Consider the following 20,097-nt stretch of genomic DNA (forward strand, 5'->3'; position numbering starts at 1 on the left):
GAATGGCGAGAGGCTTTGACTCTACCCCACCTAACCAGTCTTTTCGTTTTTGTTTTACAAATCGGGCTTTCATTTAATATTTTATTTGAAAAGAAGAATGTGTTTCTTTCCAAAACATGCTTAAAATAACTGAACCAGTGTATTTCTCATATATCCTATAATGCAGATATTTTACTCATTGAGACTGATCCCTGAGCATCCCCCATATTCCCAGGTCAATCTGGGTCATCAAGATTTTACCTCATTGAAAAATGGAGCTGAGTTTCATAATTTGTACCCCCTGACACACCTCTGAGGGTTATACTAAGATAACAACCCCCTTTGGCCCCTGAGGCATAAATGATGTGGTTTTAGAATAAAAGTGAGGTTCAGAGCCAACGAATTCTTAAGAATTCTTAAGACATCTCTGGTGCAAAAAAGTGATTTTATTAAAGCGCAGGGCATAGCACCCGTGGGCAGGAAGAGCTGCTGCCCCGGGACCCTGAGGACTGGCTGATTATGTACTCAGGAGCTGGGGTGGTGAGGACAAAGGGGGTGTTCAGAAGGGCTGACATATGGTAAAGAAGACTCTCGGGGTACTGGAGGCCTGGTTATGGTCAAGCCAAGCTGTGTTTTGTTTGTTTTTTTCTCTACTGAGGGACCAACATGAAGACAGTTGGGAGTCTTCTAGAAGTTAAGCGATTGTAAATCACTAGGATGTCTGTAAACTGAGGGAGACTCCTGTCCTGCAGAACTGTGATCTCTATTAGGTAACCGTTAGGATAGCCAGGAGTGCCTGAGGAATGTCACACATGTCACCGGGGAGGGGGGTGTAGGGTGCCAGCTTCTGCCTTGTCCTTAGCTAGCCTTTCACTCCCTCATCATACAGAGGGGTTGGCTCAATTCTTCAGGCCTTGATCATTTCCATCTGTTTACTCCAGGGCACTGACTAAAGAATGTATTTTTCTACATGGGTCGTGATGTGGAATAAAGTTAAAAAGCACCTAAATAGAGTAGTGGCTTGGGACTGGGCTCTGGAGTTATGTAGTCAGTCATCCTGATTCTCACGTATCAGCTGAGCGGTCCTGACACATTGCCTAATGTATCTAAACCTCAGTTTCCCCATCTGTGAAGTGGGGATAACAGCACCAGATGCCTCAGAGCTTCTGTGAGGTTTAAAGGGTCATGTATAGTACTCACCTGGCACGTTCCTGTGAAGGCTGAAGCCCTCCTTAAATGGTAGCCCCATCAGCAATAGGTCCATTAGCCCTGAGATTTGCCCCTTCTGCACCAGAGGTCAAGTTTGCCACAGGTTTACTCCTGTACCTTGGATCACTCTCGAAACAAGTGTAAATATGCAGCATAGATAAGCAAATACGGTCACAATTTTTAAAGGTATTGATGTTTGTAACACCTCGTTTACATCTCTGTGGTAACAAAGGTGATACAAATACATGTTTGAATGCCGTTAACAATGCCTCCAGATAGGAAACAATGCTTGAGAAAGAGCAAAAAGCAAAGGAAAATCATTAATTTGTTCAGAAGTTTTTTAAAGGCACATTTTTCTTTGTATTTTGTTACAAAAAGCAATCACTTTAGTGATGCTTCAGCAGATCCAAAGGAACCATTCATTAGGGCTTGGACCCATCCTTAAAAGATTTTTCTTTTGAACACCTAATGACTTCACATTACTGTCCTTTGATCTACTCTAGTCATTTTTTGTATTTTTCTGTAATATTCTAAATTAGATGAGAATATAATTCAGTATAATCACATCAGTATTCTCCAACCCAGCCAACTGTAGGTTGCAACAAGAAAGGTTTTTATGAGAAGGAAGAACACTTACCACGTCCATGAATCTCTTTGCAGAATAATTTCATTCATTTGAGCAGTAAAAGTAGGTCTTGAACTGACTCAGTGTTTCCAATATCTAGTAGGAGTATTTCCAGATCAGTCTGGGTCAAAGTGTGATGCTGAGAGGGACATTTTTAAAAGACACAGTCTTATCCCTGCCCTTAGGAAATCTAATTTCCTTATCCTCCGATTCCGCTCATGTTTCCAGCATGTTCACAAATCAACACCCTCACCGTGGTGACTGTCCTTCTGTGTCCAAGTTCAGACACAAAGGGCAATCAGAGCCTCCACTTAGAATAACGATAGATCGGCCTCTGACAGAATCACTTTTGATGGAGGATTCTATGATGCTAACCCAGAAGCAAAGATGAGACTGGGTGGCTCAGTCAGTTAATCATCTGCCTTCGGCTCAGGTCATGATCCCGGGGCCCGGGGCTCCCTGCTCAGTGGGGAGTCTGCTTCTCCCTCTCCTTCTGCGTCCCCCCACAGCTTGTGCTCTTTCTCTCTCACTCACTCTGTCTCTCTCAAATCAATTAAAGAAAAAAAAAAAAAAATAGAGGCTAGGAAAGTAGTCCGGTGACAGTGTTTGAGCTGAGTTTGTAGAACATCACCCAAGTGAGAAAGTCATTCAACAACCCTGATCCACCCCGACCAGCTACAGAGCCTGAAACAAGTTACTTAACCTCTTTGTGTCTCAGTTTCCTCATCTGTAAAATGTACAATTTACAGAAATTTACTGTAAAATGTACAATGTACAATTGGGTCAATACATTAGAGAAGTGACTGGCATCTAGTAAGCCCCTCTCTGGATGTTAGCTGTTGTCATTATTCGCCATACAATACCGGTAATACTACTGTTACCTCCCTGGCCACCCTTATCCAGAAGGCAGCCTTTAGGCTCTGTGTCCCAGCCCTGTACTAGGAGGAGGAGAGAAGTGCAGAGCCTTGGGGGACCCGACAGCCCAGAGCTGAAAGCCCCAGGGCTATTAGGTGAGGTGTGGGGTGGGAGACAGGCCCTCCTTCCCCTGCAGGGCTCCCTCCTAACCCGTCTCCCTCCCCCTTCAGCACAGGATAAAGTGAACTCTTCCTTGATTCCAGTTATATTTTCCTCTGCACAATTTTTTGCTGGAGATAAGAGCCACCTAGAAAAACCAATAATGCAGATACTCACTTACTACAATAAGTAGTCTATTCCTAGTGGGTCACCTCTCTGGTTACTGTCGCTTGAGTTATATTCCATAAGGAAACAAGCTATTGAAACACCAGTAGATGAAGATTTTTGGTTTGTTTTTTAATCTCAGGCATAGCGAGATTACATAGAAGACTACATTTTATTTTTCAATATTGCTGAGTTCCTACAAGATAATTCAAGAGATCATACATCTTTCAACTCAAACATAATAGTATATATGTGTGTGTGATTTCCGCACAGATATACTATTAATATCTATTATGTATTAATCAGCCTATTTTCTAGGGCAGATCCATACTGGCTAGAAACAACAAGAAGGGGAAGAAACCTGGTCTTAACTTAGGACAGGAATCTGCTTCTCCCCCCAGCAGAGTGTGAGATATTTAGGATCTTGCCTGTGGTTCATCCAAACATTCACCGGCACAGTGACTAATGAGTCCCCAGATGTGAAGCTTCTTTAAGCAAAGTCATTACATCATCATGGCTGAGAAGATTAACAAGGAAAAGAACATCTGTGAAAAGTCAGGGGAACTTAACTGCCTGTTTTCCATCCAGAGCCTCTCTCTCTCTCCACCCCAGGGGCCACTGATAAAAGCCAAGACCTCTTCCCAGTGCCCTTTCTGTTGCTCGGACCCTCCCTCTGCACTCCTGCCCCCAGTGTATTTATTTCCTCTCGCACTAGCATTTCCCCACCATCTTCACTCTGGAAACTGATAGAAATCATAGATACAAACCTGTTTTTGCTGATTATTCTCTAAATGAAGATCTTCTCTGAAGTGTTCGCTCAAGTAGGCATTTGGTTTCAAGTCTTCCGTCTCTGTTTGTGGAACAGATTGGTCTGTTCATCAGTATTCCCAGAGCATTTATTACTGTGTCAAACACTCTGCGGGGCAGGAATTCCCACTGTGCTAAACAAGACCACTGTGGCCACTGCCCTCATGAAGCTTTCGATCTAGTAGCTGAAACTGAGACCAACTGAATAAGCGGGCAGATATGTGATTACCAATTATAAGTACTATGAGGAGATAAAATCAAGATGCTCCTGAGGACAGCAGAATATCTACCTTGGATTGGAGGCGATATTTAAGAGCCGGGCAGAGAACCTTCTGGGCCAGAGTCAGCAGTGACCTCCCAGAGTAGAGAATGCGCTGGGTGCATTCAGGAACTGAACGGAGACCAGTGTGGGTGGAGAACAGAGAATAAATAGAGATAAATAGAGAGGACGCTCAGGGGGCTGGCAGGGGCCAGATCATGCCGGTTTTCGTGGATTTTAATCTAATAGCAGTAAGAATCCCCTGTACGTTTCAAGCGAAGGAATGGCATGATCTAATTTGTGTCGCAGAGAGGTTGTTGTGGGTGTTGTGTGGAGAATCGTTAGAGGTAGGCGAGACCAGGAGTCGAGACAAGAGTGGGTTATTGGAGCTGCCCCTGTGAGAAACAGCAGCATGGCAGGCGCATCCCTTGGGTAAAGTAACCAGGTTAGCTGTCCTGAGCTCCGAGCTCCGGAGAGGGCGTGGGGTTCACAGTATCCTACACGTAACTTCTCCTGCCTGAACAACACTGAAATTCGTTTTTTGAATTCTCTGTCTTGAACAGTATTGCTAAGGGTCTAGGAAAGATGTCCACACTATGGCCTTCTTTTCACCGTGATTATCTTGGGCAGCCCACGCTGGTTGCATCTGCCTAGGCCCTGCCCAGGGTCTTGACCTTGGGTGGTGAAAGGGAAGACAAACCTCAGTTGACAAAGTCCACATGTACTTGAAGCTAAGACTAGTAAGACGTGCGGGCAGACCGCATCTGTGAGGGAGAGAAAGGAATCGAGAATGACTCCAGGTGATGATTTTGCCGCTCACCAGGATGGGGAAATAAGGAAAGAGTGCAGAAAAATGAAAACTGTTAAATCACTTACGTAAATGTCCATCCTTTAAATCCTGTTACTTTAAGATCCAGTTCATTGTAACTTCTGACTAGTACTCTCAGTTGGTACTGGCTGGGACATTTTAGCTTTCAGTTTGTCCGACTAAGAATTTAATGATCTATAAACAAATACTTAAGAAATCGTTTTACAACAAGAGTATCCTGGATCTTTGTATTTTGACTGATTTCACCTCCTAGTTTACTGTCACGAGTAAGATGTGCAGAAATAGATGCTAACCATACTGTTCCGTGATGATGGGGTCTGGTTCCTGCTGGGCCGTAGCGCCCACTGAGCATGTCCATTTCACATGCTTTGATCCTATTTGCAAGGCATCCCAATAGGAAAATTTTCTCAGTAAGTAAAAGAGAGTAAAGAAACCCAATGTTTTACTCTTGGCTGACCCATTTTGTAATCTTGGTCAAATTACTTAACCTCTCTGCTTCAGTTCCTCCTTCAGGAAATGGTGTGAATAATATCAACCTCCTCGTATCTCACAGTAATTCAAGGCCAGCTAATTGACTCGGCCACCCGTGATGGAATTGGCAGAGGTGGGGCGGGGGGGATGTTGGGAACAGATACTAAAATGTGACATAGCATTACCATGGTCCGAGTTAGAGACTACCATAGCACAGCTACCCTCTAGTGAGGCCTTTTGAAGACCGCTGTTAACTCTTTCAGGCAACATCTTCCTACATGAAGGAGTTGCCACGGTCTGTCATTTGCTATAACAGTTCAATTTTCAAATTCTAGCCAGTCAGAAGCAGAACATACTCCAATTTTCAACAAAAACATTTGCATTTAAGGATTTTCGAATATTCCTTGAAGTAGCCAAGGCTACCTGGGGTAGAGCAAAACCACACCTGGGAACCACAGCAGATGGGAACGGCCAATTGACTGCACTTACTCAAAACCTCACCTACAAGTATGCTAGTTAGTGGGGGCAGCTGGTGGGACTCAGAAGAGAAATCTGATTCAACTATTTGTAAAAAATCGTTATAATCCTCCCATTGCGAAGTGTTTTTCCCTTTGAAAGTGAGTGTCTTATCTCTACAAGGTAAACATTTCATCCTCACCTTATAAAAGGAGAAAATGAGGCTCAGAGAGATCAAGTAGTTGATCCAAAATCACATCTTGGTAAATGCCAGAGACAGGATTGGATTCCAGGTCTTCTAATGCTTTTCCAGGACTTTTTACTCACTATGTGAACATGATAATAGATATATCTCTGAAAAGAAGGAAGAGAAGAACACTGAGCCCTAAATACTCCCATCAAATACCACATCAAAGGAGGAACTTTTTATAATTGATTTGCTATTGTACAGGTGGCCCAGAATTTTTGGAACCATCAACCCCACTGCCTTCTTCTCCTTATCGCTTTATAAATCAGCATCAAAAGTACTAAATAAGCATCCTCAAATTTTAAACTTTCATGGACTGAGTCTGAATAAGGGCCTCTAGTTGTGACATATAATGTTACAGTGGCAGGAACTGATTCACAGACACTGAGGCTGGTGTGTGGGGCTGAGTCTCAGCTGGTGAGGAGCCTCTCCTGCCACCTAGCATTCAGACATCAGTGTGGTTTCTTTGTTCCTACTCATGAGCATATGCTCTGTGAAGGGAACTGACACTCTAGAAAGCTATTTCAAAATTTGAGGATTTCCAAAGGTCTTGGGACATATTTCTTACAAATATCAAGGGATGACTGTATTGGGTTTTCCTGCCTTAATTTTGATTTAGTAGCTAGAAGCTCAAGGGTCACGTTAGTGCTCATAGTAGTCACTAACTCATCTCAGATTCCTAACACGTCTGTCCTCCTGCTTGGCTTCTGACCAGCTTTTAAAAAAAAATTCTCATTTTTATCATTCTCTTTTGTGTTTTGTTGTACATTGTCTCAAATCCTTTCTCAAAGTAGGGAGATTTGAAACCCCAAATAAATGTTGAAACTAGGCTTCCTAAAAAGATTCATTTATCTTAGTCTGGCCCCGCTATCATGTCAGAACTACCCAAAAGAATTAAGGACAATGATTTCCAAAAGACAAGAGTAAATGTTTTTTGATGACTTTATCCAAATTCTGAGACTATCTGGTGGTGATTATGCTTTGAGTGACACCTAATGGTTGAAAGTCACTGTCCCAACTTCTTCCAGAGGACTCAGACCAATGTTTCTCAAAGCTCAGTTCTTGGACCACCTTCAGAGTCAGCGGGGTGCCTGGTAAAAATGCGGGGGAATTCCTGCCCTCCCCCCCCCCCCCCCCCCGCCGCCGAGCTCCTGAAATCTCTGCAAGCCGCCCCCGGGGAATCTGTATTTTTCACAACCAACCCCAGATGACTCCGACGTGGAGTTTGAGAACCACTGATTCAGGTGCTGCAAAGCTAGATACCACACCGGGCTGTCAGATCTGAAGACACCCCAGGGAGTTAGTAAGGGCCAAGGCGAAGGGATAGATTAGGCCCCGCCTTAGCAATGCCCATCCTGATTCATCAACGAGGGAAGGAGGTGGGGAAAATAAGTCTGGCGCGGGGGTGGGACACAGCACCGCCCCCACGGGGGGGTGGGCTGCCCTGTTGGCAGTGAGGGTGGGAGTGGCGATGGCTCGGGACCTTGAAAGCAGTCGCCCCTGGCCGCCTGCTCTCGTCCCTACCGTAGCGAGGGGTCGCGGGAGCGTGCAAGGGCTGCGCGGCGCGGCTCCTAACGCCTGTGCTTCCTGTCCCACAGACGAACCCAACTCCTGGAGTTCACCCGCTGCCGCCTCCCCAGGTCTGCCGGAAGTAGGCGTCTCCCTCGAGGACGTCCTTTCTCCATTCTCTCCATCACATCCAGCCCCACCCTCCGACCCTTCCCACCAGATAGGCCCAGACCCAACTTGGGATATCAAAAGGGAACACGACGTTAGGAAACCAAAGGAGCTTTCAACCGGCGGCCAGAAGAAGCAGCGCCTCGGGGAGCAGAGGGAGCGCTCGGCGAGCCCGCACAGGGCCGCTCGGCCGAGGCTCGAGGACGCGCCCGGCGGCCAGGGGCGGGAGGCCGGCAGGTCCTCCTCGGAGGCCAGGGCGCCTGGGCCCGCGGCGGCGGACGCGGCGGACGCGGCGCGGGCCGGCGGGAAGGAGGGGCCCCGCACCTCGGCGGGCCCCGAGCTCGGCCGGCGCGAAGGCCCCGGGGCTGCGCCTGCGTTCGCGGGCCCGGGCCGTGGCGGTGGCGCCGAGCGGCCGGGCGCGCGGGAGGCGGAGGGCAGGGCGGGCGCGCGCGCGGGGCCCCGGCAGGGCGCGCGGCCCCCGGGGGGCGCCCCCACGCGCAAGGCCGCCGTGGCGCCCGGGCCTTGGAAAGTGCCCGGCTCCGACAAGCTGCCGGGCGTCCTCAAGCCGGGCGCCTCGGCTGCGGGCAGATGAGCCGCGCGGCAGCAGCCCGCCGCCCCGCCTCGACGCCTGCAGGCCGTTCTTCTTAGGTTCCGTCTCACGGCGTTTTAATTTATTTTCACTATCACACGCATAGATCCACGAGGCACCAAGGCCTGGGAGCATCGATGTGAAGTCCCACGTGTCCAGCGAGCATGGGCGGCATGGCGTCCACGCGCAGACCTAAACTGATCCTAAAGCCCTTGGTTCCATTGTGGGGGCTTTGGCAGCTATGGAAGAACCAAAATAACGTGAAGAACATCACAGAGAGACAGTGCAGTGTAGCTTTAGTTTAAAAGAAAAAAAAAAAAGAAAGAGAAAAAAAATTTTTACCCCCACTGCATGAAGGATTTGGATGCTATCCAAACTCTAATATCAAGAAACTGGACAAGTTAAGAGCAATCACAAACTGGAATATCGCCTTAAAAATCAAACTGCACGGAGCAAGCTGAAACTGAGACAAGATTATATCTTTTAATTGATCTAAAGAGTTGTAAATAAATTGTTCTCGACATATCTAGACAGGGGTTAAAAGGTTTCTTTGAAACATTCGGAACTGTTCGCCCATGACATGTTTCCATGGCTCACCCGTGGCATCCATCACCGGTATTAGCAGCAACGTTCCCTGCATACCGCAGGACGAGTTAGAAATCTAGTGAATTCATTGGTGTGATGCCATTTTTACTGCCATTTCTGTGATCAAATCATATTTCTGTACATTTTCAGTGGTAGGAAAAAAAGGTTTAAAAAAATTGTATCTTAGGGAACAGATTGCCATAAGTCAGAATTTTGCAGTTTAGCTCATAGATCTTAATTGGTTTTCATCTAAAATATGCATTTTATAATTGAAGGACCACAATTTGTTTAATCAAGATTGGCAAGGCTGCAGTTTCTTTATGAAGAGGCTTTCCTATTGTCTCAGGCTAGCAAAGATAGTAGCTTCTTTGACAGCAGTGTTCTATTTCATTTATTTTATTGTCTTTTTTAAAACCCCCTTTCCAGTATTTCATTTTCACTTTGATAGAGCAGAGGCAAAGTGTTTCTCCTATATTTCTCAGATTATAATGGATCCCTAATATTCAAAAATCATACAATGGCCAATTTATTTTCATAAAAGAACGTGAGCCTTTTAGCATTCTTTTCTGCTTTATTCTTACCTTATTCTTTCTCCTTTTATTTTCATTTGGTTTGCTTTTTTGTCTTTGTAGTCTTTGCTGTTTTTAAATTTCTTTAGCAGCTTCTAGATGTTTCTGTTTATCTTCATTGATCTATGGTTGATCCCTTGGCAGAATACTAAGGCTTGCCTTTCTTCCCTGCCCTTTTAATATTCCTTTGTAAAATGTTACCTTCAGTTAATTATCCATTGGTACTTATTTGTAGCTACACATATTAAAAGGCAAACTGTTTCTGAGGGCAGTTTCTTTTTTAATTTGTCCTGAATGAATGAGGCTTCATCCTTCCCAGATACTGGCCCTTACAGGAGTTCAAATGCAAATAAGCCTCACCTCCCTGAACTTGCAGTCAAATAAGTAAAACAGGAGATCAGGTCCATCACCCAAGGTCACACATAATAGCCTCCCTCCGTTGACTTTCCATCTCTGTAAATTGCAGTAACCTGAGCACTAGCCATTTAATTTCCATCAGGCATAGGAGTAGTTCAGTTGTTTGACAAGAGGAGAATATGGTCGAAAGCCTCAAGTGAAGAATCTTGCAGCCTGTAAAAGCAATTGCCAAAAATGGAATCCATTCATCATAAACAAAAGCACAAACACATGTAGCAGTTTACAGTACTTTTTGGTTTAATCTCAATTAGTCTTTCTCCCCTGGACTAGAAATCCAGTATAGTTTGCCATTAATTTATTGAATCTGGTTTTGGACAATGCTTCTGTAGTGTAGCTGCACGTCCTGGTACTGTATCCTCTGACCTTTATTTTTCATGTGTTACAAAAGGATAAAAAAGTTGAGATTACGCTTGCATAAACTCTAATTTGCACAGTTCACAGCTACTACTTGTGCAGTAATTGCTTTATGCGGCTGTAATCCATAACCTGTGAAGACAGCACATCATCTAAATCCCATTCCAAATAATATTTCTGTGTAGTGTTAGCTGTGAATTTACCTTGTACAGCTGTATCTCTATAAATATAATTCCATGTATTAATAGTCACAGAAAGACTGTAAGTGAGCAACTATTTTTATGAAACGCACCACTATGGATAAATTAACTTTTACAGAAATCTTGTTTACTGTATGATATTCTAAAACACTGTCAAATAAAATATATATCCAAAAACCTTTTCTTTTTCCAACTATATAGGCTGTGTGTTAATTTGAAGTAACGAATTACTGGGAGTTAATTTTTTCAAACTGTTTTAATAGTTTTTGTGGGGTTTTTGTTGTTGTTGTTGTTGTTGTTGTTGTTTTGGGGGTTTTTTTTGAGTGGAAATTTAATGCCCCCCCAAACAGGACTTTTTTTCAAACTTGAATCTAAAGGCAGTGGAATTATACAGGAAAAACAAACCAACAAACCAAAAACCACAAAAAAACGAAAAAACAAACTTTTTTTTTTTTCCCCAAGTAAATGGAGAGTTTTCTCAAAGACACTCTATTTGGTACTTGCCTGTTGGCTAACTACATCATTTATGAACTGGTAGTATGCTTCTGTTGCTTGCAATCCTGAGTGATATAATGTGCCTTTTTTTCAAAAAGGATTTTGGGTATCCATCAACAATTAATCCCATCACATTTTTTTCCTTTTAATTCTGACATTTTTTCCTGTAAAATCCCAAGGAGCTTATGCAGAAGCCAACACTTAGTGAACAGTAGTGTAGAGGTCCAATATGAACGTCTAAATATAACCTGTGCAATGTACTACAGTACAGACACTGGGGAGAAGAGAGGTCTGTACTAGGAGGACGAGAACCCCCCCATCACAGAGAGCACAGTCCACAGAGACAGCTTTCAATCTTAGTCCTCTTTGGACTTCCCACTGATATCAGTGGGGGCCTAACATTCCCAAACTGACCATTTTTACTCCACTATTAATTTTTTTTTAATTAAGTATATGCCACTTTTAGAAAAGGGAAGAAGCTGACATGAAGTGTGCAATCAAGCACAAAAGCGAAGGTATTTGTAATAAATATAAGTCATTCTTTATGAACTAATCAAAGAGGCCTGGGGCAAGGCAAAAAAGCAGGAGACTTATAAAACAATGTGGTAAACAAGATGGGGTGTAAATATTAATGATGCACAGCTAACTACTATTTTAAAAGAAAAAAATATAAACATCATTAGGCCATCAAAGAGATTAGAATTCAGAGACCGAAGAAGGGATTCGAACAGGGACACAGCAGGAGTACCCTGAGGCCAGTGAGGCACCGGGCCTGGACAAGGACATTACCTTGAATCGAATGGCTTCAAGGTCAGGCAGGAAATAGGAGAAAATGGAGAGAGCCAGGTGGGGACTGGGCCAACGGACAAGTATGTCCCACCTCTAAAGCTGTCATTTTGTCAGGTCCAAGTCCACTGTGGAATAGCCTTTCAGTTTCTCAAGAGAAGAAAAAAAAATCAGCTTTTTATTTGAAATTTTGTGGTTTTTATAGTTTGACAAGCTTAATTCATGTTGTTAAGAAACACTGAGCAAGAAGACAAAACACTACGACCACAAACCATCTGCAGACCAGGTCTGGCTCACAGGCCCCCAATTTGCAGCCTCCATCTTAGAACCACAGCCAGACTTTCAGCAGAGAACCTCTTGCTTGCTTTTATCGGGGTCTGATTCACCTTTCAAGCAGTGGATCATACAGACCCCGGAGATGGAAAAGCATGCGGCTCTTCAGTCCACACGTGCCGGAATAACTTCAAATGTGTGTTCTGAGCGGGAGGCTCTCTGCCGGAAACCTGATCGCGCTCTTGCTCTAGAGGTGGTTTGCTGTGAAGCGGAACAACTGAAGCCATTTGAAATTTTATTATCATTTTTTAAAAATTTTATTTATTTATTTGACAGAGACAGACACAGTGAGAGAGGGAACACCAGCAAGAGGAGTGGGGGAAGGAGAAGCAGGGACCCCGATGCAGGGCTCCACCCCAGGACACTGAGCGGAAGGCAGACGCATAACGCCTGAGTCACCCAGGAGCCCCTTATTATTTGTTCTTGATGAGTTTGCCTCAAACTATGTGAGCTTGGCGCTCTCCAAAGCTGAGTCTGCCCTGCCTTATTCATAGGACTCTTTCTCAGGCCCAACTCATGCCAAAATCAAATGACCTAATTGCCGAAGAATTTGGACTGAACAAAGATTCTTTTTCAGACAACCCTAGTGCCAAACAGGTTCCTGTTAAAATCACATGAGTCCTTTCCAAGGTTAATAATAGGAAGGGTACTAAGTCTCATGATGAGTTCTACATTGTGTTTAGTGCACTTAATTGGGCACCAATTAAATGTGGTAAAGGGTATGGTTATGATTATTAAGGTAATGCTGTGGTGGTCAGCATTTGGGAATAAACAAGGGAGCAACATCCCAGAATTAAGCCGTCCCCTTGCCGGGCACTGGGGGGCATATCACCCAGACAGCTCAGTTATAGGGACTCCACAGCAACGTAAGCGTGTCTTACCACTCAGAGGAGAGTAACCGGCAACCACACAGGAGAGTCGGCTGGGTTTTTAAGAGTTCCAATAGTTTGATGGGATCGTTTCTTTGATGAAACTGCCTCTCGGGGAATGATTTCACCTGGTAGAAGCTGGGAATCTTGAAGAAACAACAAAGTGACCTTTGACTTTCCTTCTTCCGTGGAAGGTCCATTTTCGAAAAGTCTAACAAGGTGTATCCATGTGATTTCATCCTGGGTCAACTGCCTTCACACTGAGAAGCACACATTCCTGGGGTACAAAGAGACGTTTTAGGGCATACACAGGCAGGGAGAACTTCAGTGAAATTCATTTTCAGAAATTCAACTTCTATTTTCATGCATTTCAAACGGATAGACAACGGCCAGTTCCTCATCGCCACCTGCCCAGTCCAAGGTGCCTTTCCATTAGAGAAGCAAGGTGGGCTTCTCATTGATCCCACATTTCACTAGGGTACATTACCTCGGGGTGTAAAAGAGACGATTGGAGAACGCCGCCCTCCTGCAAGAGAATAAAGAGAGAAAAGTAGAGAGCATCTGTAAGATATGTTCAAGTGGGCAATGCCTGCCTTCCTCCAGAAGCCCTGATAGCGTTTCCATCTAAAACTTAGTGCCCACATTTACTGAATTTGAAAATAAAGTCACACTTTTTCTGAGCGAATGTGTGATGGCTATCCGTCTTGCTTGGCCACAATGAATGGCTTTGCCCATTGGGTTATGTGGCAGGTGTTTTCCACAGATTAACAGGTTATGTCTGCAAATGCAAGGCTTAAATAGGCACATTTAAAGCATGCATACAAGAGAAGACAAATCCTTTGCAAGAAATTTGTGGGAAAAAAATGCAGGTGTTAATTTTAAAATGAAATGGGATCTAGATTTTTATAAAAACTATTTCAGGGGCTACATGTGCTAACAAGGTCCCTCCATAAGACAAACCGACTTAACTCAGTTTCATAAATGTTTACAAAGAGTGTGGAGTATCTGCCATCTATAAAACATTACCGGGAACAGAACTCAGCCTGTAGTCTCAGAGTGCCTATCATCTAGTTAGGAGACCAAGACAATTTAACCCAAGACAGAGTGGGATTAGGTAGGATGTGGGAATAGTTGTCATCCTGGATATGTTGGGTTTGAAGGGTGGGTGGGATTTCAAGAGGCAGATGAGGTATAAGGGGGAGATCAGCATGAGCAAAGTCAGAGTTAAGGAACTTAGAGATACGTTAGAGAAACTATGAATGGCTTATTTTGACTAAGACTGTGTGTGTGTGTGTGTGTGTGTGTGTGTGTGTGTGTGTGTGTGAGAGAGAGAGAGAGAGAGAGAGAGAGAGAGAGAGAGATGGAGGGAGGGGCAGGAGGAGGAAAAAGATTAAACAGAGGTAGTTCCAGGCAGATAACAAATGCCATTAGGAACATTCGGGAGTTGTTAAAGGTTTCTAAGCAGAGAAAAGAAAAAATCAACCCTTGGCTGTGGGAGGAAGTCCTGGCAGGCCTGTCCAGGGTGAAGTGGAGGAGGGAGACACTGGCAGGGGCTAACATCAGGTGAGATATAAGGAGACCTGAGCCTCCAGAATGGAGGGGAGAGACAGGAGGGCTCTGAAGGAGGGAGAAGCCGCAGGCCTCCCTGACTGACTGGATGCAAACTCAGGGACAATCACAGACTCCCAAGCCTGAGTGAAAAGAAGGTGAGGGGAGGACTGATCTAGAAGGGACATTATTACATTTTTTGATATACAAAGGGTGAGGGGTTCTCAGGTCACCCAGATGGAAATACTCATCCAGCCAATAATCGTAGATTTAAAAGATGGACATGCGCCAAAGAGAATGACGTTCAGATGAGAGACTGAGCCTAAGGTAAGACTTGGGCACCAACTCCCCAGAGCCTTGCTGCGACTCACTCCCAGGGATGGAAATAATTGACTGAGATGGGACCATTTGGGAGGGGAGACGTCCTACACCTTATAAACACATCCACATACGTATCAGCATGCAGAGCACATCGTTACAGAAAGCAAGGAGGGGTGCCTGCGTGGCTCCGTGGGTTAAAGCCTCTGCCTTTGGCTCAGGTCATGATCCCAGGGGCCTGGATCCAGCCCCGCATTGGGCTCTCTGCTCGGCAGGAAGCCTGCTTCCCCCTGTCTCTCTCTCTCTCTGCCTGCCTCTGCCTACTTGTGATCTCTGTCTGTTAAATAAATAAATAAAATCTTTTAAGCAAGCAAGCAAGGATTCTGGAAAGGTTTGCCTTCTACCTAACGTCCAGGAGCCACTGGGAAAGATGTGAGCCGTGGTAGGATCCGAGTCCTTAAGAGAATGAAGAGAATGAAAGTGAGCGGCGAGTGGTTCGACTGCCAAGAACATGGAGAAATTCACAGAAGGAGGACTTCAAAACCGATAGTCCTGTCCACACACTTTGCACAGGTTAAACGTTAGCAGGGGTCGCACGACTCCGTGGCATACCTTCCAATTACTCCTGTGTTATCTCTTATTAGTGGGAACCACTGGATTCTGGCTTCTTGATCTGGATTGCCACCTTGGAGATGCCTTTAGTTGTGCTTCAAAGCAAGCTCATGTGGGCAAATGAGCAGCTACAGGATAAAAACCAAGAAAATATATGTACGGTGTATATATGCACACATCATGTATATCTGTGTATGTACACACACACACAAACTCACACGTGTACACCCACACATGACTTGCATATGAACACAGATGTATACCCAGGGACTCCAACTGCAATATTCTTATTGTGACAAAATAACACATAGACCCCCAAAGTACATAGAAACCTATGGATAACTTACTCAGTTTCAAAGCAGGCACATGTGTAGTCATCATCTAGGGACCCTGACCTGAGCCTGGCAAATAGTGAATATTTGCTATATCTACATTTTTTATTATTGTTATTATCAACTGAGGGATATGTAAACATTTTCAGTGATGCTAGGAGTCTCAATATTTATGGGGTGTTAGCCATGTGCCGGGCACAACGCAGAGGTCTGAGAAGGTAACCTCGCACCAGGCAGGCCCTCCTCACCGGACACGGAGCTTACAGTGTCTGAACCACCAGGAAGGTAAATGGTTCACATGCAAAGTGCGACAGGCTCTCAGTTTACAGAGAAGGAAATACTCACCCAGCCAATAATCACAGACGGAAGATGGAGATGCTCCATCAAAGCAGCCTGATGCATTTGAGACGCAGGCTGGCTTCATGGAATAAGAGCTAGAAAGGAGAAGTGAAGGAGCCAGAGGCAGGTCCAGTGTGGGGACTGATGGGGTTCGAGGGCTGGCATGGAACATGGCGGCTGAGCTAGGGGTTGAATGGGAGCAGGTGTCAGAAGAGCACAGTGGTGGCAGGAGCTGCACGGAGGATCCCAGGCCTTAGGGAATGAGGTAACCAATGTGTCCCAGTTTGTCAAGGCCCGTCCTTGTTTTCAAAGTGTGAGTCAGTGTTCCAGCAAACCTGTCTGCCCCCAGCAAACCAGGATAGAAAGGCACGGTGGCCAGGCCTGGCAAGTGTGAGGGTCCCACGGGAGCCAGCCCAGCTGAGGTACAGAGGAGGATGAGAACTGGCCAGCAGGAGGCTGCAGAGCCACAGGATCTAGAGCTCACAAGGCCTAACAGGCCTGAGCCAAGATTTGAGTCTCCGTTTAAAATGCAGCAGGAGGCTACTTTTGGGTTTTCATTGGGCAGAACAACTGGTTCCTGTATGTAACGCTCTGGCCTAGAGAGGAGACCACCATGTTCTTGCTCCCTTCTCCCTGCCTCTCTCCCTTGACCTTAAGTCCTCTGTCCCTTCCTCTCCATTCTCTGTGGGAGGTTCCAGCCCTCCCAGGCTGCTGACGCAGAGCTCAGCCTCCTGGATCTTCTGTCTCAGGTAGATAATGCCGGCCTTTCCCAAAGGACTCAGGAGCCCTGGCTGGAACACTGGCAACTTTGCAAAGAACTTTCCTGTCTGATCAGTACACACACTTACAACTCTTATTTTATAGGTCCTCCACTCTTTCCTCCACCACCACGGTGTGGATTGAAGACTCATCCCATGCTTCTACCATCAACCCTCATGATGCCTAGCATATAATAGGCACTCAATGAATACTTGCTGAAAACTGGATATATTTTTTTTAAATGGCCTCATCTCTAACTCCAGGATAGTTTCCCTTGAGTAAGAATGGCTCTCAACACAGTAAGTGGCCCTGACTAGTCAGCGTGGACAGTTTGCAATTTTTCTCAAATGTGGCGCTATTTTTACAAAATACTGACAGAGTGGCTTGATGTCATCATTTGAGGACTGTGTGGGATGAAGTCTAGCTTGTGCAACTCACCCAAGAGCTTTACTCAAAATAAGTCCATTTAACTATTCCCCTGTGACTTTCTCCTGCTCCCGCTCGGGCCCAGCCTCATCCCAAAGCCGGGAGGCCTTGAGCAGGACCTGACTCTAGCTCTCATTTCAGGAAGGTAAGGTCACAGCCAGAGCGATGATGATAGGGTAGGCCTTCTTGCTCCAGCCGTCCTTGCTCAAAACGCACAGAGAGACCTTCCACTAATATCCTTGGCTGAAATCTAGCACACTGTGTCCAGCTGGTCAGCATTCCTCAGATGAACTTGGCCTCCGCACTATAAATGTTTGCTGAAAACATGCAAAAGGCCCCTGAGGATTTTGGCCTTGTACTGGTCCAGACTCTCTCTGCCTCTCTGCTCTGCTGACAGCTCTTCACAAGGACACACACACACACACACACACCACAGATCCCATCTGACTCCTGCCCAGGCTCCTGTCACTACCTGAGCTCTCTGTACTGACTTCTCAGGATCAAAGACCCTCGTGATGTTTTCAGAAAGAAGCAGTGACTTGTAACAACCACCTCCAGAAGACTAGCTGCTGCCCAGAAAGATGTATTTCTCACTCAGGTGACAGGTCAGGAGTTGCTGATCAAAGAAGTAGATTTTTTTTAATTTAATGATTCAGAAGCTAGTGTTCCTTTTATTCTATGACTCCACCATTCCCTAAAGCCTTGCTTCTGGACAGTGGTCTGAGCATCAGCAGCACTGCCGTCCCTGGGAGCTTGTTAGAAATGCAAGATCTCAGGCCTGCCTTAGACCCACTACACTAGCATTGCATTCTACGAAGATCCCCAGGTCTGGGGGACTCATATACACAGAAGTTTGAGAAGCCCTACCCTAGGAACTCAGAGCCCCCTGCACCAGACTGCGAAAGGGAAAAGGGGCATGGAGTGAGTACAAAATGCACCCCCCCCTTTTTTTTTTGCTTCATTAAAGTCTCAAATGAGAGATAACTCCCAATCCCATTCCACTGGTTAAGAGCTAGTCACATGGCCACAACTGGCCACAAAGCACTCTGGGTAATGTAGTTCCTGACTGGGCAGCTGTCTGATAGTTACGACTCCACATTATGGAGTTGGGAAGATAGATTTTGTGGACAAACAGACATCTCTGATGCTCACACCTCCTCAATGAGCTGGTGGCCAAAGGGGAAACACTACTTTGACAGCAAACACCAGACCCTGCACCATGGCAGAGGAGAAACAAACATGGCTCTGTTAACAGAGAAGACATCATGGTGAGAGTTTCAGAATTGAGTATGCAGGCCCTCCCAAGTGCAGAAGTCACATGAAGGGACTGCAAAGAGGAGGAAACTTGGTCAAGGTCAGGAGCAGTAATAAACGATGAGGAAACTAGCATTTAGTCAGCATGAGCGGTGTGCCCAGCCCTTTTACATATGTTGTCCGGTTTTATCCAGAAAGCAACATCATATGTTCACAATATTCTCCCTACTCCTGCGAAATTGCTTCTGTTAAGACTGTCTCATCCCACGACCTACTGTAGAGCTATGCAGTCTGTCTCAATGTTGGCAGAATTCATATTGGGGCTGGGTAATTCTTGCGGTGGGACGCTGTCTTGTGCATCATAGGGTGTTTAGGAACATCTCTGACTTCTACCCACAACTGTGAGAACCACAGTTGGCTCCAGACATTGTCAAATACCCTGGGGTGTGGCAGGGTGGGAGGGAGCAAAACTGTCCCCCGCTGAGAACCACTGAGCTACAACAATCAAAATAGTAAGGTATTGGCAAATGACAGACATACAGATCAAAGGAACAGAATAGAAAAATCCAAAAATACATCCATATTTATACAATCAACCAATTTTCAACAAGGCTCAATGTCAATTTAAAGGAGCCAGAATACTCTTTTCAACACTTAGTCACATGCAAAAAAATAATGTACTTTGAAACATACTTCACACTGTATACAGAATTTAACTCAAAATGGATCATAGACCTAACTGTAAAACCCCAAAGTTTAAAAGACACTTTTTAAAATGGAAAAAAAAAAAAAAAAGGGTTGCCTGGGTGGCTCAGTGGGTTAAGCCTCTGCCTTCGACTCAGGTCATGATCTTAGGGTCCTGGGATCAAGTCCCGCATCGGGCTCTCTGCTCAGCAGGGAGTCTGCTTCTTCCTCTCTCTCTGCCTGACTCTCTGCCTACTTGTGATTTCTGTCTGTCAAATAAATAAATAAAATCTTTTTAAAAATGGGAAAAAAAAGTCACAGACGTAGAAAATATTTGCAAAAAAATTTCATAAAGGAGATGCATATTGAATATATTTTTAAAAGTCTGAAAATCAAAAAATAAAAAATAATTTAACTTATAAAAGGCATGAAATATTTGTAGACACTTTGCCAAAGAAGACATGCAGAAGACAAATAATTACATAAAAAATATGCTCAACATTATAAGCAAAATAAGTCAGTCAGAGAAAGACAAATGCCATATGATTTCACTCATATGTGCAATTCAAGAAACAAAACAGATGAACATAGGGGAGAAAAAAAGAGAGAAGCAAACCAGAAAATAGACTCTTAACTATAGAGAACTTGGACTAAGACACCCCGCCTGTGTCACTCGCTCAAAGACCCTAACCACCCAGCACTCACCCCACACTCTTTGTGGTGGACTCAGGTGTCCATGGTTTTTCCTGCTAGAAAAAGAGCGCTCTGTGTAGCTCTTGGGGGCAGGAGTCAGAGAGGAAAGCCACTCTCCTGCCAGCCTCAAAGCAAATTCGACAACAGAGCAAATTCTGATAACAGAGTTCTGTGCCCCCAAGGAGACCCTGACAGCA

General features: G+C 45.0%; 1 protein-coding gene across 7 annotated transcripts in view; it reads left to right on the forward strand.

The window, feature by feature from the left end:
* The window catches only part of MAGI2 (membrane associated guanylate kinase, WW and PDZ domain containing 2), a 1,351,061-nt gene extending 1,340,432 nt beyond the window's left edge, over positions 1 to 10,629 (forward strand). For 5 of the 7 annotated variants that reach the window (XM_032873261.1, XM_032873263.1, XM_032873262.1 and 2 more), the window contains one exon: positions 7,660 to 10,629. In XM_032873261.1, coding sequence (XP_032729152.1) covers positions 7,660 to 8,330 — 671 coding nt within the window. In that variant the 3' untranslated portion in view covers positions 8,331 to 10,629. The remainder of the gene's footprint in view (positions 1 to 7,659) is intronic. The other 2 variants (XM_032873266.1, XM_032873267.1) reach the window with 1 other exon arrangement.
* The last annotated feature ends 9,468 nt before the right edge of the window (positions 10,630 to 20,097 follow it).

This window comes from Lontra canadensis, unplaced genomic scaffold, assembly GCF_010015895.1.
Source record: "Lontra canadensis isolate GAN:19392208 unplaced genomic scaffold, GSC_riverotter_1.0 scaffold48, whole genome shotgun sequence".
Taxonomy (NCBI): Eukaryota; Metazoa; Chordata; class Mammalia; order Carnivora; family Mustelidae; genus Lontra; species Lontra canadensis.